General features: G+C 40.0%; 1 protein-coding gene across 1 annotated transcript in view; it reads right to left on the bottom strand.

Annotated features, from left to right (window-relative positions):
* LOC136866805 (kinesin-like protein KIF20A) overlaps nucleotides 1-27,933 on the bottom strand; it is a 430,278-nt gene that overhangs the window by 325,941 nt on the left and 76,404 nt on the right. The window contains exons 7-9 of the mRNA XM_068226714.1: nucleotides 24,100-24,312; nucleotides 14,348-14,531; nucleotides 8,168-8,296 (exon numbers count right to left, since the gene is read on the bottom strand). Of these exons, the coding sequence (XP_068082815.1) occupies nucleotides 8,168-8,296; nucleotides 14,348-14,531; nucleotides 24,100-24,312 (526 nt within the window). The remainder of the gene's footprint in view (nucleotides 1-8,167; nucleotides 8,297-14,347; nucleotides 14,532-24,099; nucleotides 24,313-27,933) is intronic.

Here is a 27,933-nt window from a genome sequence, read left to right as displayed (position 1 = left end):
GTCTGCTCGTCAATTTCGACGTTCCGGTTTACTCTGTCTGCCATCTAGCGGACCTAGAGTAAACCGGATCTCTCTTGGGCGTCTATGGCTGAGATTTAATTAATTTTGTCGGGTAAATACCAAATGTATCACCAGAGTTCTTTTACATGCCGACATCGTACGACATGGAGTGTCGAATGGACTTTTCTCCGCCCTTCAAAAATCCGACTACCTCTGCCGGGTTTGAACCCGCTATCTTGGGATCCGGAGGCCGACACTCTACCACGGCTCCACAGAGGCAGCTAGCAGATTTTAATGAAAATTTACCTCTAAGAGGTCGAGTTTTAATGAAGTTCACCACATTCATGATAGTTTGCAGTACTTCATTCAAATCAACACTCTGCTCAGTGTCAGGCTAAGTAGATCAGGTGGTTGAGCCACTGGCCTTCTGACAGCTTGACAGGTTCGATCGTAATTCAGGCCAGTGGTATTTGAGGAGGCTCAAATATGTCAGCCTCGTGTCGGTAGATTTACTGGCACATAAAAGAATCCTGCGGGAGTAGATTCTGTCATCTCGGCATCTCTGCCGAAACCATTAAAATAGTTAGAGGTATAACATTATTACTATTATTATTATTATTACTACCCTGTGCAAGTGTCCGAGGGAACGTCAGGCGTGATCCAATTCACACTAACACAATTCCTCGACAGCAGTTGACAAGAAAACAAAGCTGAAGGGAGAAAATACAAATATGTGACAATTTCACAATGAAAAAAATATTTTTTTTCCCATTCAATTTTCTTTGCAAGTTGACACAGCTGTTCTTCATCACTAATAACAAAGTCATTCTAGTCGCCCAGGGTGGCATGGCACACTGGTTCAAAACCCATGGCGAAGGATGTTTATGAATGACATTCAGAACTAGGTCATAATTGGAATAAACAATCATACAATGCAAGTGACATTGATAGAGGATTCATCAGTTAAAGTGAGCAACTACACAGCCACTTAATGTAGAAGCACTGAAGTAGTCTTTGGCATTTGTGAAGGGAAATCAAAGGCAAATAACACATAAAATTCCCAGAATGAATTTTCATACACGTTATCATGTCAAACATCCTGTAATTACAAAGGTCAAATGAAGAGTTCAACATTAAAGTAATAGTGCTAAATGAGGGCCACAAGAAATTCATTGTACAATACGCATTATTTTTAGCTCCTTGTATTCACACTAACAACAAATATTGGCTTCAGTTAGGCCTATGCCGTATTTTCTTGCAGCTGCACAATTATTCTACATTTTCGAGTGTTTACCTATCATGAACTTAAAATTGGCATCATAATATTGACTAAAACCCATTGAAAATTTGCCGGCAATACCTTTTTCACGTATCTTTACGATACGACTATCCATCAGAAAAATATTCCTGCTGTCTATAAACATTAATTTTACTATGCATCGAGTACAATAGACACGTTATAACTCTGCCACTAAGTAGCCATGGCTTTTCTAAGAATTCGAAGGGTCGCATGTTTTGATGCCATTCTGCAGATTTGAGAAACACTTAGGCACTGTACAACCGGTTGTCGCGGTGGTCGTTTATTGTCAACGAGTTCTGTGCGCGTGCAACATGGATACCGCGGTAGTTGCCAGTGGTATCAATTAACTTACTGTTAGACGCGAATGCAACAACCCTTGACTTTTCGCATGAGATTCTGAGGAAGAAAGTCTTGGATTCGGAGAAATACGGTATCACTCCAGAGATTTCTGTAGCAAACACCTCAGCTTTCTTCTTCAAACAGCGCCACCTTACCTAACCGTATATGTATCATGAAAACGTATTTGAAACGCACGTAGAGAAATAACCTCCTCGCGAAAAATTTACATGGATATAGCCGTAACAAGACGCGAGAAGATATGAAATATCCTCTGAAATCAGTGATGTACTCTGCCATATCTTGAGGTGTATCACATTCTTACTTAATTTCCGTAATAACATTAAAATTAAGATCTTGCAGGGTGAGGGATCCTCCGACTGATCCCAGCATGATGGTGCAGGGCATGCACCTATTAATGAGGACAACAAGAAAAATCCAGATAAAGTTGAAGAATTCTCGTCTCTCCTGGAAAAAGAGTTGTTGGAAACTCCGGAACATATGATTAAAATATTAATGGGTGATTTTAATGCTCAAGTTGGCAAGGAAAGAAAATACAGAAAAATAGTTGGCAGTTATCCTGGGCATATAAGAACCAATAGAAATGGGGAAAGGCTTATTGAAGTGTGTGAAGCATTCAACCTCAAGTTAATGTCCACCCAATTCAAGAAAGAAAGGAAGAAATTAATGACATGGCGTTCACCAAATCCCATGTTAGGGGAGTTCCAAATAGACCATGTAGCCACATCGAACCCTGCAGAGATTTTGAACGTTAAAGTGCAAAAAGGTGCAAACATAGATTCTGACCATTACCTTGTTAGAGTCAAGATAAGATTTATTCCAAAGTCCTTCAAGAGACCTTCACCCAAAATCAAGAAATATCGAACTGATGAACTCAAGATAAACCAAGAGATTGTTGAGAACTATAAACGAGAGCTTGAGGTCTTGGAATCTTCGAATTGGGACGAAATGGCAAGGAGGATACAAGAAGCAGCTGAAAAGACTATAATGATCGCCAAAAAGAAGAAACATCCATGGTGGAATGACGATTGTGAAGTAGCCTTACGGGAAAGGTCTAAAGCGTGGAATAAATGGTGTACTAATCACAAGAATTTCGAAGACTTCAAGGAACAACGGAAACACACAGCAAAAATTCTTCGGAATACGAAAAGAAAGTACGAGAAAGAACAGCTGCACAACATAGAAGAAGATTTCAAGAGAAACAACACAAGAGATTTCTATAGAAGGTTTAAAAACAAAATCAAAAAATTCTCCCCTGGTAATCTATGTTTTAAAAGTGAACAAGGGAAACTCATTATTGGTGACAAGAAGAACTGCGAGTATCTGGCCAACTATTTCCAGAATCTTCTGAACTGTGAACCTCCCGAAGATGGATTGCTATTTGGAGAGCCTCAATTCAAGTTGAAGGATTCATTACCACCAAATAAGGAAGAAATTAGGGACATCATTAAGCAACTAAAAAACAACAAAGCTCCTGGGAAAGATTCAATTACTGCAGAGTTATTCAAATTTGCAGGTGAAAATATAGTGGAAAAACTAGAGGAATTATTCGCTTTTATTTGGGAAAAAGAAGAAATACCAAGTGATTGGAAAAATGCACTCATTCATCCTTTACACAAAAAAGGGGACCAAACTAACGTCAACAACTACAGAGGTATCTCTCTTCTTCCTATAGCATACAAAATTCTATCCAAAGCATTGCAGCGGAGGCTTGAAACACATCTAGATAAACAAATTGGTGAATACCAGGCAGGGTTCAGGAAAGGGCGTTCATGTGCTGAGCAGATTTATATTCTAAAATCACTTATAAAAATAAGATCTATGAGAAATCAGAAGAGGACAATCATAACCTTCGTTGATTTCAAAAAGGCATCTGATTCCATAGATCGTGGAGTGCTCATGAACGTTCTGCAGGAGTTTGGAGTGGATGAGAAATCTCTGGCCATAATTCGGCAATCTCTTACAAACACTTTTTCTCAAGTCAAATTTATGGGCGAACTCTCAAATCCATTTGAGATAAAAACGGGTTTGAGGCAAGGAGACAGCCTTTCTCCACTACTCTTTAATTGCATTTTAGAAAAAGTTATTAGGGAATGGAGGCTGAGAATGACTGAAAATGGAATGAAGAATGGGGTAAAGATAGGTTGTGGAAAAAATGCGATGATGTTGGATTGCCTTGCTTTCGCAGACGATGTCGTTCTTATTACAGACAACCGTCAAACAGCCAAGAAACAAGTCGAAGAACTACAAAATGTTGCAGTCAAAACAGGGTTAAGAATCTCTTTCGAGAAAACAGCATTCATGGATTCTATAAAAAAAGGCGACACGGACAGACTTGTTACATTGTATGGGGATATCCAGCGTGTGCAAAAATTTAAATACCTGGGAGAAATACTCACCCCCAATGGAGATGAAAAGGAGGGATTAAAGGAGAGGGTGAGAAGGATGGAGCTGGCATTCAGACTATGTCATGACACCTATAAGTCCAAGTCTCTCTCAATTCAGGCCAAGTTAAAACATTACTGCACAGTGGTTAGAACAGAGTGCCTTTATGGAGCAGAAACCTTGACGAGGATGGCTGACCCAGTCCTTGAAAAAAGAGAAAGAAAATTCTTGCGAAAAATCTTAGGCCCTAGAAAGTCGACGAGTGACCCAAACACATTCCGGTTAAGATCGAATTTGGAGCTCTACAAGACAGTAGAAAGAATCACGACTGTGATGAGAAAAAGGAGACTGACGTTTTATGGACATATCAAAAGAATGAACCCTGAGAGATTGACCAACAGAATACTTCTTCTGCAGGAAAGGTGGAAAAAACAACCGGGATGGCTTACACACGTGCACAATGACTTGGCAGAAATAGGTATCAAGGAGGAGGATATAAAAGAAAGGACATCATTTAGGAAGAAGGTTGCGGGATTGAGGGATGCGTCTGAAGAGCAACATGCGAAGCCACGGAACATCTCGGTGGAAGAACGAGCAAGAAGAAGTCAAAGACTCAAGAATCTTTGGCGAGAGTGTAAAGAGAAGGGTATCAGTCTGCGTGACAGAAGGAAGATTGTGTAAACGTGGCCCACAGGTGGCCGTATCGATTAATAATAATAATAAATAAAATTAAGATATCGTTTACTTCAGTCTTTACCTTTAATGAGTTAACAGCTGCTATCAACCACGTTATTTACGCATTTATTACGAAAACGTGTTATCCTCTTTCATTTTGAATTTTCTTTAGAGAACAACAGTCTATGGGTATTATTAATCAACTCCAACATCACCTTTGAATGTCAAAGAGAGAGCTTGCAAATGCACAAAGTGAGAAAACTATACCGTACCGAAGATGATCGATCTCATTTTGTTGCAAACGTCTCAGTTTTCTTATTCAAACAACATCACGTACATCTAACTTAACCGTACTAAACGTATGATGAAAACACACTTCAAGCGCCAGTAGAGAAATGATAACTTTCTCGCTATAAATTTTCATAATAGCCTTTCCGTAATTTAACCAGACGCGACGAAATATAAACTAATCTCTGAAATCAATTAAGCACTCTGCCATATCTCGAGGTGTATCCCATTCTTACTTAATTGCAGTATTTGGCCTCAAATGTAAGCGGTCGTTTAGTCAGCCCTAATTATTAACAAGTTAACAACCGTTATCGGACACGTTATTTACGCATTTATTACGAAAATATGTTCTCTTTCATTTCAAATTTTCTTTACGGAACAGCTGTCGATGGGTATTACTAATCGACTCCGACATCAATTTCGAATGTCGATGAGAGAAATTGCTAGTGCACATAGTGAGGAAACAATACCGAAGGTAATCGATCGCATGCAATATCATCGCTGCGGTGCATGAATATTGGTAACGGAAAAAATCACGTGCGCTTTATCGCTCGTAATAACGGATGCGTCAGTGACAGGGTTCTCGCTGTAACCAAAGGACGATACACAGTTTAATATAGGAATTTCGAAGGGACAGAAAAAAGCCGTCGCTATAACAGAGTTCTCGTTACACGCCATACTCGCTATAGCGGACTTCTACTGTATTTGAGAATTACATCTTAGGCCTTCCCCTAAACTACCATTTCACTCGGCGAGAAAAAAATATTTATGGCCTAGATTGTAGCAACCTATTCCCCGACTTTATATACCGAATTTCATTAAATTCTCTTCGGCCGTTTCTCGTGATGTGCGTACATATGTACATACATACATGCATATAGACAGAAATTACGGAAAATTAAAACTTGCATTTCCCCTTGTTACTGCGGTCACGGCCGGTATGGAGATATTCTTTTTTAATTCTGAGCAATGTGCAGACAAAACTCTCTATTTATATTGAGATAAAATTAGTCAGAATTTTCTCCAAATGGCTCCTAAAATCTCTAGAAAAGTCACTAGTCGTTTTCATTGAAATTCTGTCACTAAATTACTAAAAAAGATTCCATATATCATGATTAGTCTCTAGAATGGTCTAGACTGATGTGAACGAACACGAAAACAGCACGCAAGAACGAGAGATTGACAATCGATATACGCGTCGCGATATACAGGTTTCAATAAACATCGCACATTCGCGCATTAATAAACGTTGATATTTCGTTTGAAAGCGGCCAATGAACGAAGGACATCTGGCCACTGGTGTAAAAAAAGCTGAAACAGCGGGATTTGAAAACAAATGTCTGAAGTTCACCAAAAAATAAGCTAAAATCGGGAGAAACAATAGAATAATCGGGAGGCGAGAAAAACTGCCGAAAATCAGGAGTCTCCCGCCTAAATCGGGAAAGTTGGCAGGTATGCACTAAGTTCCCAGGCCAGGGATATTAATAATTTACAATTAAAAATCCCTGACCCAGCTGGGAATCAAACCCGGGGCCGCCGGGTGACAGGCAGACGCGCTGCCCGCCACATCACAGGGCCAGACTGCTATTACGCTTACTACAATCACATTTTTCCTCGCCCTGGAAATGTTATTTGTCATCCCTTGTGAAGGGAACGTGATTTCCAACTCTGTTAAGAAAGAGGCTTCAACGCAGTTGCGTGATAACGGGAAAAGACCTTGAATTCCTGAACTTCACAGGATAAGTTGAAATAGCAAGCCATTAGCCTCAGCAGTTTTCAGTTTTGCTTGCCGGTTAGCAGCAAGATTGCTGAATAACAAAGTGAGGCGGTTTACGCTTGTATTTCGCATTCCATTCGGAAATTTATTTCATGTTGAGTGGTACAGTGAAGGGCAGCGAATATTTGTCGCCCTATAGCCTACATCTGAATTAGGAACATAATCGTGTGGAAGTTGACTAGTGTGGTGGATATTCGTCTTGTGACAACCTAGTTATGGTTTCAGAAAAAGTTGTGAAATTCTGGACAAGGATTCGTGCTGACTCTGCATGCTTAAAGATGAGGATGCCAGTCGACTTGCTGACAAGACTTTAATTTTGTCTTGAAGAGTAAGGAATTTCACTGACTTTTTCCATATGCATAATTAGGCTATCACAAGACAGATATGCACCACGCTGGTCAACTTCACATTATCATGTTTCAGATATAGGCTATCACGAGTCAAACATTTGCTACCCTTCACTGCACAACTAAACACGAAATACATTTTTAACTTCTGAATGGAATGCAAAATACAAGCACAAACAGGCTCATTGTGTTATTCCACAGTCTGAGTGCTAACGGGCAAGCAAAACTGAGTATTTCCGAGGCTAATGGCTTGCTCCCTAAAAGTGCAACTTATCCGGTGAAATTCAATAATTTAAGGACTCTTACCCGAGTTGAAAATCACGTTTCTTCCACAAGGGATGACAAATAACATTTTAAGGGTTAAGAAAGAAAAAAAAGTTTTTTACAAGCTGTTTTACGTCGCACTGACACAGATAGGTTTTATGGCGACAAAGGGGCAGGAAAGAGCTAGAAGTTGGAAGGAAGCAGCCGTGGCCTTAAGGCACAGCCCCAACATTTGCCTGGTGTTTAAATGGATAACTACAAAAAACCATCTTCAGGGCTGCCGACAGTGGGGTTCTAACCCACTATCTTCCGAAAACTGGATACTGGCCACACTTAAGCAACTGCAGCTAGGAAAAATGTGATCGTACTGAACGATAACAGCACAAATTCCTGACGCAATAAGCGAGTTTTTTCTTTTTAAAGTTTTAATACAATGAGAATCGGACTTGGAACTTACGATGTGCCAAGCGGGAAAACGTGTTAATGAGGAATACACTAACAAGTTTCACTGTAGCATTAAATACAATTATGCCATTCCTTTATACACTATCTTCACCATTTCATCACCCAAACCAGAGGACAACTTTTAGCAATCTTTTCTAGACGTAACAGAACACCATAGTACCTCAATTTTCTATGTTGTGTTGAATCTAGGCATCGACAAAATTTAAAATTAAAAATCATGTTAAAGTATTTAAAATTTTAGCAAGGCTACAAGACAACTGCAACATCTACAGAGAGATGGGGGGGGGAACACAAAAAATATAGTATCACCTGATGACTTCCAAGCACTTTCCTAATACATGGAGGGATGTGTTGATGCTCTGAGATTCTTTCATACGTTCTCCAACATTATTGGTCTTCTTGGCTCTTTCAGCCCCAGCTAAATCCACTAATGAAAAGCTGAAAGAAAGAAAAAAAAATTAATATCAAATTCAGCACATTAAATATGTACATAAACTACAGTAATGGAGAAGTGACAAATCTAGTTACATACACAAGGTGTACCGAAAGTCCCCTTACCCCCACCTAACTGTGTACTATATGCTCTTTTTTGTTGCAGGTGATATCAATTTATGAAAAGAATGGCCGATGAATCTGATTAAAACCTGGAGCAACAAAATGCCAAAAGATCCAAATTGGGACCCTTATCATTACTACTTAATTCGAAAAATGGAAAATATCCACAGGAAAGCAGCACAACTTATTTTAGGTGATATCCAACAGTGTTCTCCCCAGATATTTTAACATAAGTGCCAACTTTAGAAAAGAGCTATGAGTAAAACACACGCGCGGCAAAAAAATCTAACGATTTTCGACATACCCCGGTTTAGTACAGATGCTGATCGCGTAGGGAACTTGAAATATTTGTCCTGGATGAGCACACTGGGGCAAAACGCTAGCAACCAGGAATGAGTTAGCTGGAAAATTTATAATGTCCAATAACGGACCAACTATACTGGTATTATATCCTGGCTTGCTGAAAATAATACTTCTGGGCTACAGAAATACAGTAAGTCTTGCTTGAAACATGATACTTCAATGAAATCATATCTACTTACATCATAGACCAATGATATGTACATGAACATAGCAATCAAGAAGAAATCCATGTTAAACAGCAGTAGGCATGGTGAATATTAGTTTGTAGTATAGATAACAAGACTTCCTTGATAAATTAAGCAGATATGCGATAGTTTAACCCTTATAGGACCAGCTGAAGATATATCATCAGTGACAATCCTTGCGAAAAAGACCAACCGACGATATAACGTCAATGGTCACACTGGCTAAAAAGACCAGATGGCAGTATTTCGTCAATGGAATAACAGGATATCTTTAGGCCAAATATTTTAACACATGAATAATATGACACTATATTGCAGGTAGCAGGTAGGGACCCTCTTCGAAGGTAGCCCTGCCCAGGGATTGGAGCCCCTGCCTATGTGAGTCCCAGAGCACACTGACCCGGTGTGTAGCATCTGGTGAGGGTCCCAGCTCAGGGTTATGAGTGAAGAGCTCAACGGAATCTACAGCCGAGAAGATGGACTTCTGAATGGTGGAGATTGCGGAAGAGGCATCTCAGAGCTTAGGGAATAATATAAGTACGCTTGGCATCAGCAGCGTCTGCTTCCCATGTCAGGGGTGGCTGCAAGGGCGTCTGTTCCCCATGTAAGGGGCGGCCTAAATAATTGCCGGCAGCAGCTCTAAAATGCCTTTCGGAGTGGCGACCCCATTGTAATCAATGCTCATGAATAAGATTCCGAGTGGCCAACCCTGAAGGCGTTTAGTCTTCACCCCTAGTAAATTTCTTTACTAGTTCGCATACAATGATAAACAACGACACAGATGTCACTACCCCACGGAGTATCCAATCTCCCGTCACCAATGGTGGCGCATTCCGGCCTTCAGATTCTGGGGAGCCTGACCTCATCGTGCGGGGAAAGTCGGAGTTCCCCAATATCACCAACCTATTGAGACCCAAAACTGTCACACACTTTGGAACCATCAATATTCAAACCCTCTGTAAGACCGGAAAACTTAAGCAATTGACCGACATCCTGCATAAGCGCAAAATTGCAATAACAGCAGTCCAAGAAACCCGATATACTGATGATGTGGCTTTTCAGTCAGAAAGTTATACAGTAATCAAGGGGAAACCAGAGTCTAAGAACATACATGGCTCCAGCGTTTTTGGTACAGCTTTCTTAGTACGACGTGATACAATGGATTCTGTCATCGGATTTACATCAGCTAGCGAATGCATCTCCGTGTTATCTCTAAGATGTGGCAACAAGGGATACTCTATTGTAAATGCACATGCTCCAGTTAATGATGACAATAAGAAGAACCCTGAAAAGGTCCAAAGTTTCTGGCAGATGCTAGAAGACGAGATCGGTAAGATCCCCGGTCACCATGTCAAAATACTCGTAGGTGACTTCAACGTTCAACTGGGAAAAGAACGACAGTACCAAGATATACTGGGGCCCTACACAGCACATAGACGAACAAACACCAACGGCAAGCGCTTAATTGAACTGTGTAGATTATATCAGTTGAAGATCATGTCCACAGTTTTCCCCAGAAAGGCAAAATACCAGACCACCTGGCAATCAGCGAACGCAGCTATAGGATCATTTCAAATCAATCATGTTGCAATCAGTGTAAAATGCAGGAAAGAGATCATGAATGTCAGAGTTCGTAAAGGTTGGAATGTTGATTCTGACCATTTCTTCACACAAATAAAGACCAGATTACTGCCCAAACGAAAGATACCTTCTACCACAGTTCCACCAAAGATTGATCTCCAATTCCTGTCGGAGAATAAAGAACGTTTTGCAACTGACATCTTGCAAAAAGATATGAAAGACTGGAACCAACTGAAGTCCACCATATGCAAAACGACCAATAACCTCGGACAACCTCGAAGGAAGAGACGACATAGATGGTGGAATGCTGAACGTGATCTTGCAGTTGATGAGCGCGCCGCAGCGTGGACGAAGTGGTACTCGACTAAACGAAAGGAAGACTGGGAAAATTTCAGAATGATGCGGAAACTGTCGAGGAAGACCATCAGACGTGTGAAAAGATCTTACGATCGGTCAAGACTGGAAGAAGTTAGGAGAAGAATTCAAAATGTACAACACCAGAAACTTTTATCAGGCCTTCAAAGAGGAACTCTCAGGTTATAAACCAGAATGTCTTCACTTTAAGAATACAGATGGGGAGTTGGTCACCTGTAACCGCCGGAACGTGGAACTTTTGGCAAACTACTTTGAGCAGCTGCTCAATTGCGAAGAGCCCACAGAAAGATTACCTGTTGAAGATCCTCCAGAGGTACACCTCCCATCTAACCCACCAACAATGCAGCAAGTTGCTAATGCCATCGGACATCTTAAGAACTGCAAGGCACCCGGGGAAGGTGGCATCATTGCGGAAGCTCTTAAAGCAGGTGGAAATACGATCACAGAGGCCATAAACCAGATCTTGATCGACTGCTGGGAGACTGGCAGGATCCCTGATGACTGGAAATCAGCTATCATACACCCTTTACAAAAAAAAGGTGACCACAGTGATGTCAACAACTACCAAGGGATATCTCTGCTGTCAGTAGCATACGAAGTGCTGTCAAGGATTTTACTGGACAATGTAGAAAGCCAATGTGATCGAACAATTGGTGAATATCAAGGAGGATTTCGGCGGGGACGGTCCTGTACCGAACAGATCTTCAACCTAAAAACCATTCTCAAACTAAAACAATTAAGGAGTATGAACATCGCTGTGGTTTTCGTCGACTTGAAAAAAGCTTATTATTCCATCGACCGCCACACTCTTTCCCGATTGCAAGAACAAGGTGTTGATTACAACACACGCACCCTCATCCAACAGACTCTTACAGATACAACATCTAAGGTGCAGTTCAGGGGAGAACTATCTTTCAAGATAAAAACTGGAGTACGACAGGGTGATAGCCTCTCACCCATTCTGTTTAATCTAGTGCTTGATAAAGTCATCAAGAACTGGGAATGTACAATGAGGAATCTAGAAATCAAACCATTGCCATTGGAGCCGGGACCTGAAAGATTGAGATCAGGTGCCTAGCATTCGCAGATGACATTGCAATCCTAACCAACAAATCTAAGGATGCTGTCATTGCTATCAAAGCCCTGCACGAGATAGCGGTGAAGGCAGGATTACACACATCGTACGACAAAACTAAGTACTTTGAGACTCGGCATCCCGGAAACCCCCCTTTGACGACCATACATGGAACGATTGGGAGGGTCAATCGCTTCCGCTATCTTGGTGAATGGGTCCACCCCAATGGTAGAGACGGTACATCCATCCTAGAAAGGTGTAACAAACTCAATGCAGCGTACCAACTATCCCACAACCATTATAATAAGAGGTGCATTTCGAAAAATGCTAAGATCTGTCATTACAAAACTGTTGTCAGACCGCAGTTTTTGTACGCCTCAGTGACCCGCCTGATGAACAAAAAAGGCACCATGGATGATCTAGAGAAAGCCGAAAGACGTATACTCACGAAAATTCATGGACCGAGATTGCTCCCAGATGGAACCTACAGACTTAAATCGAACTCTGAGCTGTATCGACAGTTAGAATCAGCCAATACCAGCATGCGACGTAGGAGGCTTATGTTCTGCGGACACCTTTTTTTTTTTTGCTAGGGGCTTTACGTCGCACCGACACAGATAGGTCTTATGGCGACGATGGGATAGGAAAGGTCTAGGAGTTGGAAGGAAGCGGCCGTGGCCTTAATTAAGGTACAGCCCCAGCATTTGCCTGGTGTGAAAATGGGAAACCACGGAAAACCATTTTCAGGGCTGCCGATAGTGGGATTCGAACCTACTATCTCTCGGATGCGAGCTCACAGCCGCGCGCCTGTACGCGCACGGCCAACTCGCCCGGTTCTGCGGACACCTACAACAAATGGACAGCAACAGGCTTACCAAGATGATCTTCTCTTTGGTTAAAAGCTACAAGACTGGAAGCTTGTGGCTTAATGAAGCACAGAAGGACTTGGATTCGGCTGGGATTTCAGACATTGATATAGAAGATCGTTCCAAATTTTGTGCTATGGTACAGTTTTGGACCCCACCACCTAGAGTTCCTAGAAGACGGAAGCCCCTTTCACAGGAGAGAAAGGAGAAATTATCAGCAGGGCTCAAGAGATATTGGGAACAAAGAAGAGCATCGAGGAAGAACTAGTCATCAGCGCTCCATAGTGGGCTTAAATCAATAATAATGACACTATATTAAGTGTCTCAAAGATCTTTTGGGACTGTTAGATTAAAGTTTGAGTATGAGAGTCAAAGCACGAAATAAACACCAACAAGTACAGTGCAGCACATCTAGTGCCACCTCGAACTAAACTTATCCCAAGCTGTGCAGTCTGCTGTTGCCGTTCCAACATAAATCAACGTGGCGGCAAGTAACATAAGGCACTCTTTTCAATATTATCGTTCGTTCGTTTCCTTATTTACAGTATCTCCTTTCCAGAAATGTGATAAATTATCTAACAAGTGGTCAGTGTTCTTGTAGAGTTCTGCCTACAATTCAAAACCTGCCATATGCTTACGAGAAACACTCATTATTTACAAAGGCGACGGCTGTATAACTCGAAACTGAAAACAACACTCAAAATAATTATCCACTTGGAAAGGAGAAACCATAAACAAACAAAAAACAATAAAACTGAGAAGAGTGCACTATAAGTTACTTTATTATTACGATTATTATTATTATAAACCTTTAACCCTCATAGGAGCGGCTGAAGAGCTGTGTGTACCAAATAGCAAGAAAGATGACAGGGTGTGTGCATTGCGAAACATATTCGTAAATAAGTTTTGTACGTGTGGAAAACAACATGAAACATTTAAAAAATATTGGGTCAGTTTCAGAGTTATATTGTAGGTGTGTATTGGTGTTATTCAGAGGTTCCATCTTTGTATCTACAGAGTGTAGGCAATCAATGTGTGCTTACTCCTGTGCTGTTTATTTTAGACTTCAGATGAAGTTGACAGTAACAATATTTTGTTGATTGATTTCAATCTGGACTCCAAAAAAATTAGTGATAATGCGAAGAATGAAGTATGGAATGTAAATAATACATTTGCCAAACAAATTTTGCTTAGCTTAGAAGTTACAGTTATTTCATTTCAACATTAGGAAAGCATTTTTAGTGTATATATAAAATATTGTTTATTTTAAAATATTAATTTTGTTCAAACTACCTCTGTTTACGTCTAATAAGAAAACTGGTTGTTTTCTCAAGATTTTGAAAAAAGAATCATGAAGAGCCTTAATGGTCATGGTCACCAGGTGGGATATTTGAGCAAATGTAATTCACACAATTCTGCACACAGTGTACTTTACTAAGAATACCGTATATGATGAATTTTATTGATAAAGTGTATTACTGGTACTTACGTGGTTACAGTGGCAAATGTGGCATTTTCTGTATTTAGATGCTTAAGTAACTTGATGGTAAATATTGAATGAGATCTGCTGGATACACTATTCACATTAGTAGGTGCCATTTTTAAGTTATGTTGCCCATGCTGAAAAACTTGGAATGCTTCATCACCAGAGAAAACACAGACTTGATGAAGACCTGCAAATTAATATATCAGTACATATAGACACCAATATAGGAACAACACAAATATTAGAGCAGAAATTTTCAAAAAGTAAATATACTTATCTTGAACTTCAACATGTAAATAAATGATAGAGATAATTGAGTAAAGCTATGCTTACAAGGGTAATATTTTGCTATTTTGACAGCAAATTTATATCACCTAAAGCCTCTTACTGACCGTTAAACACGGATTTGAACCATTTCAGACATAACTGTAGCAAACTCCAACACATCCACTTTTTAGACGTCAATTCATGCGAGACATGCGCTTACGCTTGAGATATTATCTGCGCCATGAACATTCTACATCAGTTCTTGTGAATTCAGTAGATGGAACATAATTTCTACACAAAACACATATTTAATTCAAATATTCAACAGAATGATACATGAAACAATTCACTGAATCTTACCACCCCATTTGAAAATTAGAATTATGGATAACTTTCAGCACATGGCAAGAATTGCAGCAGAAAGCCTCACTAATCTAAAAAAAAAAAAAAGGTATATCTGTAAGCTTCAAATCTTTGGCTCACAATTCGTTTATCTCAGATTAAGTATACAAAAGAACATTACATTTAATCTTTGACTGCTTGAATGGTAAATGGGTTGACAGAATTTCTTGAAACTTGGTATTGAAATAGGCAGTGTTCTCCCCAGATATTTTCTTCAACTGTGCGGCAAGAATCGGTAGCCAGGTGGGGAATACTACGTAAAAAATGAACATGATAAAATTTAAATTTATTCCCCTCAGGGCATTAATAATAATAATAATAATAATAATAATAATAATAATAATAATAATAATCGTATAGCCTCAGCTACCATGTGCTAGCATTTTAATTTGATGCCATCTGGCTGCCTGCTCGTCAATTTCGACGTTCCGTTTTATTCTAGGCCTACTAGATAGCAGAGTAAACCAAATCTCCATTGGGCATCTAAGGCTGAGTTTTAGTGAATTTTGTTGGGTAAACACCAAATGTGTCACCAGAGATCTTTTACATGCTGACATCGCACGACAAAGTATCGAATGGGCTTTCTTCCGCCCTTCAAAAATCCAAATACCTCTGCTAGGTTCGAATCTTGGGATCCAGTGGTCGATATTCTACCACTGATCCACAGAGGGCATTAACAGCAATATCAGACAGGTAAACATTCATTGCAAAATTGATTTTAGTGTTACTTTCACAAACAATACATAACTGAATATTACAAACTTCTAGTGTTATACTGCTTGTTCATAATCATGTAACACCAGACCTACCACTCGTTGCTGTGGAGTCCCATGCGGGTTTGTGACGTCATGAGGAATCGACGAGTGCTGTCATGTGATTCCATGCTATTCCCAACACCACTCACGTACGACACTGCATTATATTCAAGCTAAACATTTAAATTCCGATGTAATTGATGCAATTATGCTGATAATAATGAAGATTTATCATTTAAACAAACATTTCCAGAATCCTTATAACTTATTTGATTAGTATACAAGAAGTACGGAGGGCTGCAAATGAAGTCAAAGTAGAGATCGGGCCAGCTAGGAAGACAGCTGGTGAGGGGAAGTGGGCGAGTGAGAAAGAACCGTGGAATATAGAACGCTGACTTCTCGCTCAGTGGTGTGGTAACGTACTGTTTACCCAAAATATTTGTTATAACTGACATGTAACACTCCACAGATTTTCAGTTAGTGGAATTCCCTTCCAGCTGTAAATTATTACAGACATACCTAGAAAAAATGAATTTAGATGTGTTACAGATGATAGAAAGATTTAAGATAGAACATAATTTAACCTCCTATTATAGTAGCTGCCAAAATGTTTTTCGTGTATCAATTTGCGTAGCCATTGTTTTAAATTATAATTTGATGCAGAATTAACTTTACGATGATGTAGATGTACAGTGTAGAATATGGTCTGGTACGAACGCAGGCTTCATAACCTGAGCCACGTCATGTAAAACATAAGTCATTATCATCATAATAACGATAATAACAAAAATAATAAGATAATACATCAAGAACAAAAGAAAATTGAAAAACTCTCAGATACTATGTAAAAAAAGGGAGGGTAATTCTTTTACAGTCATCATCTCCTCAGAATGAACTCTAATAGATTAACCAAACAAATCTTTGACTTCTTCCGTAACCGCTAAACAAAATCGAACTGGTTTAAAGAAACTGAAAAAGACATAGTAGAATTAAGAATTACAGAAATTTCACTATTCGATCAAACAGCTAAAGTAATAACAAAGGACAAAAATATAAGGTTCCAAAACAAATCTGCATCAAAAGCCATCAATTACCTCTGAAGACGACAGAAAACAAAGATTAGAAAGAATGAAGAAATACTGGGCACTAAGAAGAGAACAAAAGATGAAGATATGATTGATTCAACGTATCCCAAAGAGGGTGAAACAAAATAATAATACTTTTACCACACGACGAGAAAGCAGGGTTAGACTACATGATCGTATGTCCCTAGCTCCTTGATGCCAAGATTTTGTTGCTCTCTTATAAAATAAGAAATGTGACTTGATATGATATATGGTCCTCAGGTACAGAAACAAAATATAATTTTAAAAAAAATACACCATGGCACTATATCCACAAAATGAGCACAAACGTGTTTTATAACGTCCTTTACAGTTCTTTATTCGCTCGGAAATGCTTATAAACAGACAATCATATTTCTCTCGCCGGACGTAAAAATCTTGCGTTTCTTCTTGAACTGATAACAGTCTGGTGAATTTTTGTTCGGATCCATTGCACAATAATATCCAGTAACGAGTAAGAAGAAACCTACAAACGTACAAGAGACTACAAGAATTATGAATTAGCACACAATGCGCGCGCACACACACACACACACACACACACACACACAGTTTTTGTGATAAAATTATCTCACTGCTGTTCTAAACAGACTGCGATTGGAACTGCACCCATGTATTCAATCACAGCCGATTGGATCCCTCGCTGCGTAGCTAGAGCGACGCATCAAGTCGGCCGTGATTCAAGACATCCACTGAGTAGGTAAGTCAGTATGGCAGCTCCTCATTGACGGCAACATTGCCAAAACATATGCTGAGTAGCGCGCCCTCCTTACCTACCGTGTGACAACACCGTAGGCGCTGCCCGTCGCCCGCGCCATCCCCTGGTCTATACACTCACTTCCGCTCTAGTCTGCTCAAAAGTGGTCCGGAGAATAGTTACTCCGCAATACTCTACTCTGAGTCATAAATTTTGTGAACGTAACCCAGAAATGTATCGAACAAGGTGCATTTACAATATTCAAATAATGCACTTGGATAAAACAATGGCAAACATAACCTCACGCAACAAAAGACAAAAAACACGATTCAAAGAAGAGGACAAATAATGCTGGCTCCCCTGGGCAAATGCTTTATCGTTTTGTTTACTGTACTGTTTGCATTTTTAGATGCCTTGTACTTGCACGGAAAGTGACCTACGCCCTTAAAACATTATGGCTTTTTGAACTTTCCTATGACGGGGGAAGGAAGTCTCTTGCTTCCGTGTGCACTGCATAGCAAGGCGGTACATTTCCCAGCTGGCAATCCTCTCCTTCAAAACCATTTTGTTCCTGCTTACTTTCAACCATTTTCGGGAACGCCAAACAAACCATACTAGGGTATGCGTTGATAAAACTTGGAGACAACGAACGTACAAAATTAAACATCATGAAGATAAAATTCATTACTGCCACACCTGTAAATATCAGTAAATGAGGCAAACTTTCCTGTTATTTATTTTTATTCTTTCCATCGTGGAAATTCTGGCACAACCTGGGTGGTAGCATACCTAACCTAAACAATGCCGGTTCCTTTATTTCGTTTACAGCTGTTCAAGTAAATCCTGATGTGATAAATGTTGAGAACAAGCATGAAATATACTTCAAAATAAGGGTCTGGCTTTCAACAACCACAGTTATCAAAAGAATGCTTCCAGTCGCACTACGTATTACATTCGCAAGTATAACTCGTAAAAATCTAGTTATCAGCTGGGGGTTTAGCACGCATTCTACACTACTTTATTCAAAAGGAGTGGCTTCTGCTACACATACACCACCTTGGAATATATGAGACCATCTCCAGAAACTATTTTGGAATAGTTTCACACTGTTTGGACTCCATAATCGGGAACGAAACTATTTTTAAAGGGTTCAAACAGATGGGACCTCAAATGCTCTCGAGTGCAGAGCTACTGCTGCTATGGCTGACAAGATGGCAGTGAAGACGACCCACGCCGGTAGCAGGGAAGTTGGCGGCGTAAGATGATAATTGATACGAAAGTAGTGTTCAGCTTTACTCAGGTTTACAGTGAGGTAGGCTTACTGATCAACTCACAGAGACAAATGACTGGCTATTACACTATTTTGTATCAATATTGAACAATAATTATAATATGATGCCCTTATCCCTTTTCTCTACAGGATCAAGTATGAAGCGAGACGAATCTTCATGGCGAGTTTTTACGACAGTATGCCCTTCCCGACGTCAACCTTAGAGGAATTAATGAGATGTAATGAATTACGTGATAAAAGTATTTAAAACTGACTATATTTACTTTATATATAGGCCTAGGCCTAAAAGTTATGTTCTCCATTTGTCGTTTTACATTTAGAAATACTGTCTTCCATCAAAATTAGCCAGTATAAATCAAATACACTCATTAGTTTGTTAAAGAATGGTGTAGAATGTTTACATGTGCAATTTATAGCTCTTTAGAGCCTGGAAGTCAGGCCTTCATTGCACAAAATTGAGGTTATCAGATAATGGACCCTAATTTACTTTTTTTGGCTGTAAAAGTGAGAAAAAAAGGGGTGTAATATGTAAATATGGTAGTTCTTTTGTATTCTTGCAGTTACTCACTTTAAGTTTTAGAGTGCAGTTTTATACATCGAAGTTATAATACTATATTTATACTGTGTTTTATTGTTACGGTATTTTAGTTTCGGGCACGTGTGTTCCTATTTTGCATTGCAAGATGGCAAATAAGACCTTGGAATTAGTGTCCACGCTTTCAACGTTTTTAAAAAATCATTAGAGCGTAGAAGCTCAGGAAATGCAGTGTGTAAATACAGCAAAGCGAATGCGCATTCGAGGAGCTACACACATTGATTTGGAAGTGGAATTGATCGAGTGGTTTCGGCATGTTCGAGCGAACAATATCCCTGTAGATGGTGAGATAATTAACCCTTTCAATGTCAGGTTTTCTAAAACGCTCACACACCCCACAATTTAGGTTTAGACAGTCACATAAATAAATCCCTCTATAAATAGCAAAACACACTCATTGGACTTTATATTCACAAAAATGGATAAAATACAGATAAATGAAATGAAAAACAACATCACACAATTTACCCGCTTAAAAGATTTTTGTATGATATTCCTCAAAGCATGGGGCTAGGCACAAACCAATATTCTTCTAAGCTATGTATGTTTACATGACCCATTAGCATACTTATTGCTAAAAATAAATACATTTCTTCGACAGTAACATCAGTCCATTTTGACGCTCGGGATGTGGGAGATATGACCAAATTACAGTGAAACCTCGATTATCCGTTCCCCGAAACTACGTTTTCCCGTAATATTCGTTCAAATTACGTGGTCCCGCGAGCATCCCATTTAAAACCTGTATTAAAAATCCCGCGTTATCCGTTCCTCAAAGAAACGATTTCCCGCATCAACCGTCCAGAAATTTCAGTCCCATCAACGCTAAATCCTCGATCAAGCGTTTTTCAAGATTTCGAGAATGGACGGCACGAATCGAATTTGCGGGTCTAGCGTATTTTAATTTCGTCGGATATCTTGCGCGATCATACTTACGGAACATTCTGTACCAGGCTAACAATGAAGGCCTCCACCAACTTGCGCTTTGTTAAGAGCTTTCTGTTGAATGTTTCCTACAGTTGGCTGTGTTACTAGCTGGTGAAAACCAACAATTTACGCAGTCGAGTTTCGGTTTGCTTACACAGTACAGTATTGAAATGGCGCAACCTGTAAAGCATGTGAAAACCCTTAAAGAAAAACTTCAGATGATAGAGGAAGTTGAAAGAAATCCAACAGAAAAAAAAGTTGACATCGCGAAACGTTTAGGCTTACCTGCTTCAACACTGAATACAATAGGGAAAGAACAAGAGATACGTGAACAAGTAAAAAAATGTGGATCCTCCACAAAGAATAGAAAAACGGGGAAGGAATCGAGATATTCTAAAATGGAAGCAGTTCTCTTTTCTTGGTATCAGCAAGCTCGGGCGTCGAGAATTCCTGTGGATGGTAACATTTTGCGCGTAAAAGCTCGAAGCATCGCTGCAAGAATGGGTATCAACAATTTTTCTGCTTCGAATGGATGGATTTCCCGGTTTAAGGAGCGTCACGGGCTGGTGTATAAAAAGCTCGCCGGCGAGAGTGCTGCAGTTGACGGTTCGGCTGTGGAAGATTGGGGGAAAAATCCCCCAGAGCTGCTTGAAGGATACGAACCGAAGAACATCTATAACGCGGATGAAACCGGCCTATTTTTCAACTGTTTACCGGATCGCACGCTGGCTCTTAAAGGAGAATCTTGTCATGGAGGCAAAAATGCAAAGGACCGCATAACTGTTTTGTTGTGCTGTAACAGTGACGGGTCAGACAAACGTATCCCTATCGTTACAGGCAAAGCAGCGAAACCGAGATGCTTTAAGAACGTGAAGAAGTTACCCGTGCGATACTGCGCGAACGGTAAAGCTTGGATGACCACAGACATTTTTTTGGATTTTCTTCACGGACTGGATGCTTCTATGGGTGCTCAAGCGAGAAAAATAGTTTTGTTTGTAGATAACTGTGCCGCCCACCCGCAGGAACTTTCTTTCTTACGAAATGTGAAAGTTATTTTCTATCCCCCGAACTGTACCAGTGTCCTTCAGCCTCTGGATGCGGGGGTGATAAAGTGCTTTAAAGGGTGCTACCGCAAGCAGCCTGTGGAAAGGGCTGTGTGTATGTTGGACGCCGGGAAAGAAGTGAAGACGAAGTTCAGTATTCTACAGGCAATCCACTTTGTTGTGTCAGCATGGTTCCACGTTTTGCCCTCCACCATTCAAAATTGTTTTCATAAATGTGGCTTTGGCGAAAGCAGAGACACGAACGACACCAACACCGGCAGCGAAGAACAACTTTTCAGAGAGGACTGGGAGAAGCTCGCGCCGAAAGATGTTAACTTCGAGACGTACGCTACAGTCGATAGTGAGCTCGCCACTTGTGGTGTAAAGAGCATAGAACAGCTGTGTGATGATGCTACTGCCACAGCCAGTGCAAGCGCCGTGCATGAGATCGCGAGCGAGGGGGAAGACGAAGACGAAATTGAACCCCTGCCAACGTTTGCAGAAGCATTAGCCGCCTTTGACAAAATTCGCGACTATATTACTGCGTATGACACAGACAGCAGCGAACTACAGAACGTTTTAAATATTCAGAGGGCACTGTACCGTGTTAAGGCACGACAAAACAAAAAAACAACTGACGATTAAAGACTTTTTCACTACAAAGTGACTACTGTATTCTGTGACTGAAGAAATGACAATTTAAGTGTTGTGTGTGCAGTGCGTAACCTATATGTATGCGATGTGACACTTTATTTTTGTGAGTGCGAGAGTGTTTCATTACATCTTCTGGGATTTAATGTATTTTGGTATCATTTTTGTATTTGTGCGTTGTGATTAGCTTACTTGACTATGTGACTGGACGTGTTACAACCTATGCTTATTTACGTGTTTTCAGCTATCTTTCCTAACTATAATACCACAGATATGTTCATGTGAACTGCACCAGTAATTATGCCTATCATGCAAGCCACATTTCTCGCCTGTTTATCGGTAAAAAAAAAATCACTAATGGAAAGTACCAAAGCCTAAAACATGGGTGAACTCGAAGTTAAATTTCGCGCCGTAAGTTCGTAATACAGCACGAAAAGCTTTACTGATAAATAAGTTACATTGTTCTTTTTTAGGTTATTAAAACAAAGTCAATAATTTACATGAGACTGTCGTCAGATAACGATTACTGTAAATAACTGTACCTGTTCCAGTTAGATTTATTCAAGGTGAAACAAACAGAGGTAGCTACCGTAGACGTTTTAAGTGACTGTATTATAATGTTTTCCCAATCACCATAATAACTCCGATACACTCTCCTTGCAGCAATAGTGAAACTGGAGTCTCAGATGTGTTTTTAAATTTCTTAGATATCAATATAATTCTGATAACTTATTTAGTAGAATATTTTTCGATGAGCTTGACTGATGAAAGTTGCTGGCCTGAAAGACGTTTTCACGGGAACGTGACGAAGTTTCTCGGTAAAACTGAATTTAAAATATATAAAGTTTTTAAACTAATGTATTTAATGCAGGCGTTTTTGTACAAATAAAATGATATATATATATTTCATTACTGTGAAGTACAGTCAAACTGTTGACGGTTTTAATTCGTTCCCGGATTTTCCGATTTCCCGTATCGTACGTTTTTATCCCCAGGTCCCTCCAAAAACGGAGAATCGAGGTTTCACTGTATTCTCTACATATTGCGTGTGATACAAGTTCGTTTCTATGACTATTTTTTCACTAAAGTAAGCAGAAAAATTATCTTGAAAACTTCTAGTGTTGGAAAGTTTTCAGTCAAAGATTGGTCCTGGATTCCGGCTAGATCGGGCTTATAGCTAAAATCAGTAGGTAAAAGTATATTATTACCCGTTTCTTTTTCCCAGACCCGGTGATCAGTTCATACATTTCGTTTCTGCCTCTTCACGATGGTTGGTTGTAATTCTTCATCATTGTCACACCTTCATCGTCAACAGTTGAAACTTCGGGTACAATATCGCCAACAATTTCTAAATCACTTCCACACAAATCTGAACACTCACTTTCATCAATCATTAACATATACGTTTTAATCACCATTCAAAACTTCCACATGCCTGTGAGCAGCCATGCTTATCAGATTGCATTGACTCGCAAGTGTGGTAGACATTCACATGAAAAATTAAAGTTAACAGTGCTCTCAAAGAGAATACATATTGGCGCAAGCTTCCGTAATATAGCCCATAGATTGCAGATACAACAAATTCTTCAATCATTGCTGAAAGTCAAAGAAAAGCGACCCGCGGCTTGTCCAGGCTACGTAGAGCAAAGTGATGTGTTGGTTCCAGCACTCCGTAGTAAGCCTTCACTTCGCTTTTGATGACGCCCGTACGCGACCTGCACACAGCGATGAGGATGAAATGATGAAGACTACACACACACTCAGCCCGTGTCAGTGAAATTAACCAATTATGGTTAACCATGGTTAAAATTCCCGACACCACCGGGAATCGAACCCAGGACTCCTGTGGCCAAATGCCAGCACGCTAACCATTTAGCCATGGAGCCGGACACCATCATAATTAATGCTTATTACTGGATTACACAGTTTCCAATATAACAAGGGCAACTGTTTCACCAGGTACAATTAATCATTTAATCTTTTGGTTTATCTAGTTAACTTACCTTTAATAAAAGCATCTTTCTGATCAGTTTCACCAACAAATAGGGGTTTCCTCTTGTGGCCTTTCTGGGGAGTTTCCAAGAGATCATAAACATTTTCATTGTATATTTCTGCATATGACAGCCAAACAGAATAAACCATGCCCTCATCACCATGGCAAGCTACTGCACCATCAAGACTTTTCTTCATTTCTCTGAAAGCAGCTGATGTAAAATCTGAAAACATTTGATTAATATTAGAATGTATTGAAGCACAGAATACCATGAGGGTAAAAGAAAAAAACCCTCTCTCTTTAGTGAAAGTAAAGCACAGACTTTCTTCTAGCTAACCCACACCCTAACCTCTACAACCAAGACAATATTATTGGTTTTACCTCTCCCATTTAAATCATATGGTAAATCATGTAACTCAGATTGTATGCAGTGGTTCAGTGAACTTTGCTCTTTTCCAACTTGAACTTTCTATTCATTAGAGACAACCTGGGGAGTGTTCCGTTCTTGCTATGATAAATAACAAGAAATCATGTTCTTGAAATCAGGCGGAATCAAATCTATGACATACCAGTGAACAAATTGGACAGTCGTCAACAAACTTCAGCATTCTCACGACATTTACTATTCCCTCCTGGCCCTTTCCTAACTCCATGTGGTAAGCACTAATGTGGATAATCTCAGTTTTCCAGCTGAATGTCTTTCCCAACACTAATCATATGAGGAGAAATGTATTCACAAATGCAGGTTTTTGTGGTGGTTTGTACTGTGACACGTTGTATGCAAATGAAGATATGTATTAACTCTTCACGGGCAGTGGTAATTTATGGACACAGGTGGCGATAAAACCGAATAACTTACTACGTCGGCCACACAAACCCTAGTCGTTTTTGGCCTCGCCAATTAGCCTCCTCCACCTTTTTCGATCCATGTATTCTTCTTCGGCCAGTCCCATTCTGCTCATATCCTCTCTGACCCCATCGATCCCATCTCAATTGTGGTCTTCCCTTTGGTCTTTTGCCTCTGACATTTTCTTCCACCACCGGCCTGGTTATCTGACCTTCTCGATGGATAACGTGTCTATAAGACTTAATCCTACGCTCTTTAATCACAGCCACAATGTCTAGCAATCTGTACAATTCCTGAAGTTCTAGGTTTTTCCATTTCCTCCATTCGCCTCTATCCTTCATCGGTCCAAGAATCTGTCAGCACAGCATTCTCAAATGTCACGAGTTTTCTTTCTGTCTTTTGGGTCAGAGTCCAGGTCTCTGCTCCGTACAGAACCACGGGTTGTATTACAGTCCGGTAGATCCTTATCTTCGTGTGTCCCAATAGAAGTTGGGACTTGAGCAGCTTTCCGACAGCAAACCTTGACCCGTTTCCTGCTTGAATTCTAGCCATTATTTCTTGGTCTATCTCATTCCTCTCTCTGAGTAATGCCCCAAGATATTTAAATGCTTTAATTCTTCGAAGATTTCTCCAACCACATCTAAGGGTTTGTTATTGTTTTCTCTGCTCGCTACAAGGTATCCAGTCTTTTCCATATTCATCTTTAAGCCCACACTAACTGCTTCTTCCCTTAAAAACTCTTGTCATTTTAACAAGATCTTGCTCATTCTGTGCTATCAAGACTACACCATCCACATGCCAGCGTGTTGATTCTTCTACCCAGTTGAATTCCTGTCTCTAGGTTTGTTACTTTCCTCAGCGTTCTTTGTAGTACCAGATTAAACAGAAGAGGGGAGAGGCAGTCTCCCTGTCAAATGCAAAATTTCCAAAAACTTACTAAATCAATGAAAATATACCCAAATTAACCACCTACTTTGTTTAAGAGCGGAAACTCAACTTTGAAGTGGTCCGAAGACAAAATATAGTCTCAATTTTTTCCACTTGAAGAATGGCACAAGGGACACACCATGATATGATCTGACAATGGTTAACTTTAAGTACACATTAGTGCTCTGTATGCCTACCAGTTAGTTATATTCCCTGATACCGGGTTGCGCACAAGGTGAAGAATTTCTATGTTGCGTTTGTACGGCCAGATGCCGTTCTCGATGTCAACCTCAGTTAAGAAGCTAAAGAAGATGAAATGAATGATAATGAATGAAATTGGTTAAGCACATGTAAGGGAACTGCTGTGGCATATGAATAGGAGGTGTCCTGGCATTTACCTGGATGTGAAAATGGGAAATCAGCTGTAGCCTGATAGAGGTAAATAGGGTTCCTCTCCACTTTCTTCCATCTTTCCACCACTCCTCCTCCAACACTGTGTCCCAGTCCAGGTTTCTTCCTATAATACTGCGTTGGATTGTGTCCTTCCATCTCGATCACCGTCGTCCACGGCCTCTCCTTCCTTACATTTGCATCACATGGCATTCTTTCATCACTCATTCAATTTATGTGCCCAAACCATCTTAGTCAGCTCTTCTCTATTCTATCATTCATTTTTTCCACTGCAATTTCTTCCCAGATTTTCTCATTCCTTATTTTGTCTCTTCTACTCTTCCCTATCATACTCCTCAAGAACTTCATTTCGGCTGCCTGTATTCGACTGTCATCCTTCTTTGTCACTGTCCAAGTTTCTGCTTCGTAAGTTGTTATGGGAACGTAATACATCTTGTATATAGTTTTCTTTGCTTCCATTGGCACATCTTTGTCCCATAACATGTCTTACACTGTAGTAGAAACAACTTCCAGATTGAATCCTCTTGCTAATCTCAGCATCCAGTCGAACATTCCCCATTAATTCACTCCCCAGGTATTCAAACCTTTCCACTACTTCCAGGGGCTTGTCTGCAAGTCTTCTTTCTCCCCTCTAGTTATAACAAGAGTTGTACTCTTTTCTACACTTATATTCAATTAACATTCTTCGACCTTCCCATTCACCACATCCAACTGTTCTTGAACCTTCCTGTCCGTCTTCTCCCAAAATCACAATATCATCTGCAAATAACAACATGTCCATTTCTCTTCCTCCATATGCTCCTTTTGCTGTTCTCATGATGTCATCCATTACTATTGTAAACAGGATTGGTGATAGAGCACTTCCCTGTCTCAGCCCACTAGTTATTTTGAACCAACTTGTCCTGCAAACTTATGTTTGCACGCAACTACAACATTCTTGTACATTGCCATGATCATTTTTATTAATCCTTGTCTAATTCCTTTTTGCACCAGACAGTCCCAAACTTTAGTCCTGGGGACACTGTCATATGCCTTTTCAAATGTAAATGAATGACATCACCATATCATTCCCATACTCCCATTGCTTTTCCATTAGTTCTCATAATGCAAATGCACTCTACTGTTGACCTTCCACTTCTGAAACCAAACTGATCTTCCTGTATCTGATTCTCAACCCTCAACCTTATCCTACTTTCCAGTATCCTCTCCATTATCTTAGCAACGTGGGATATTAGAGTAATTCCCCTGTAGTTCAATACTTTCTTATGGCCTTTCTTGAAAATTGGGATGATTATTCCTTTTTGCCAATCATCATGGACCTCATTATTCTCCCAGATAATCCTGAGAACTCGATATGTCCACTGAAATTTCATCTACAATGGAACCTCGATTATCCGTTCCTGGAAAATACGTTTTCCCAGAATATGCGTTCAAATTACGTGGTCCCACGAGCATCGTAATTAAATCACGTTGTAAAAGACCCACATTATCCCTTCCTCGAAGAAACGATTTCCCGGATCAACCGTCCAGAAATTCCAGTCCCATCAACGCTAAATCCTCGATCAATCGTTCTTTAATAAACTGTATCTCACAAAAGGACACGTGTGGCATATTTATGGATCTTGGCGTTAACGCCCCGTCACTGCGATAATTAAAGCA

The sequence above is a fragment of the Anabrus simplex genome, chromosome 3, assembly GCF_040414725.1.
Source record: "Anabrus simplex isolate iqAnaSimp1 chromosome 3, ASM4041472v1, whole genome shotgun sequence".
In the NCBI taxonomy this organism is placed as follows: Eukaryota; Metazoa; Arthropoda; class Insecta; order Orthoptera; family Tettigoniidae; genus Anabrus; species Anabrus simplex.
Note: the sequence above shows the minus strand (reverse complement) of the source record. Positions and strands in the feature narration are given on the sequence as shown.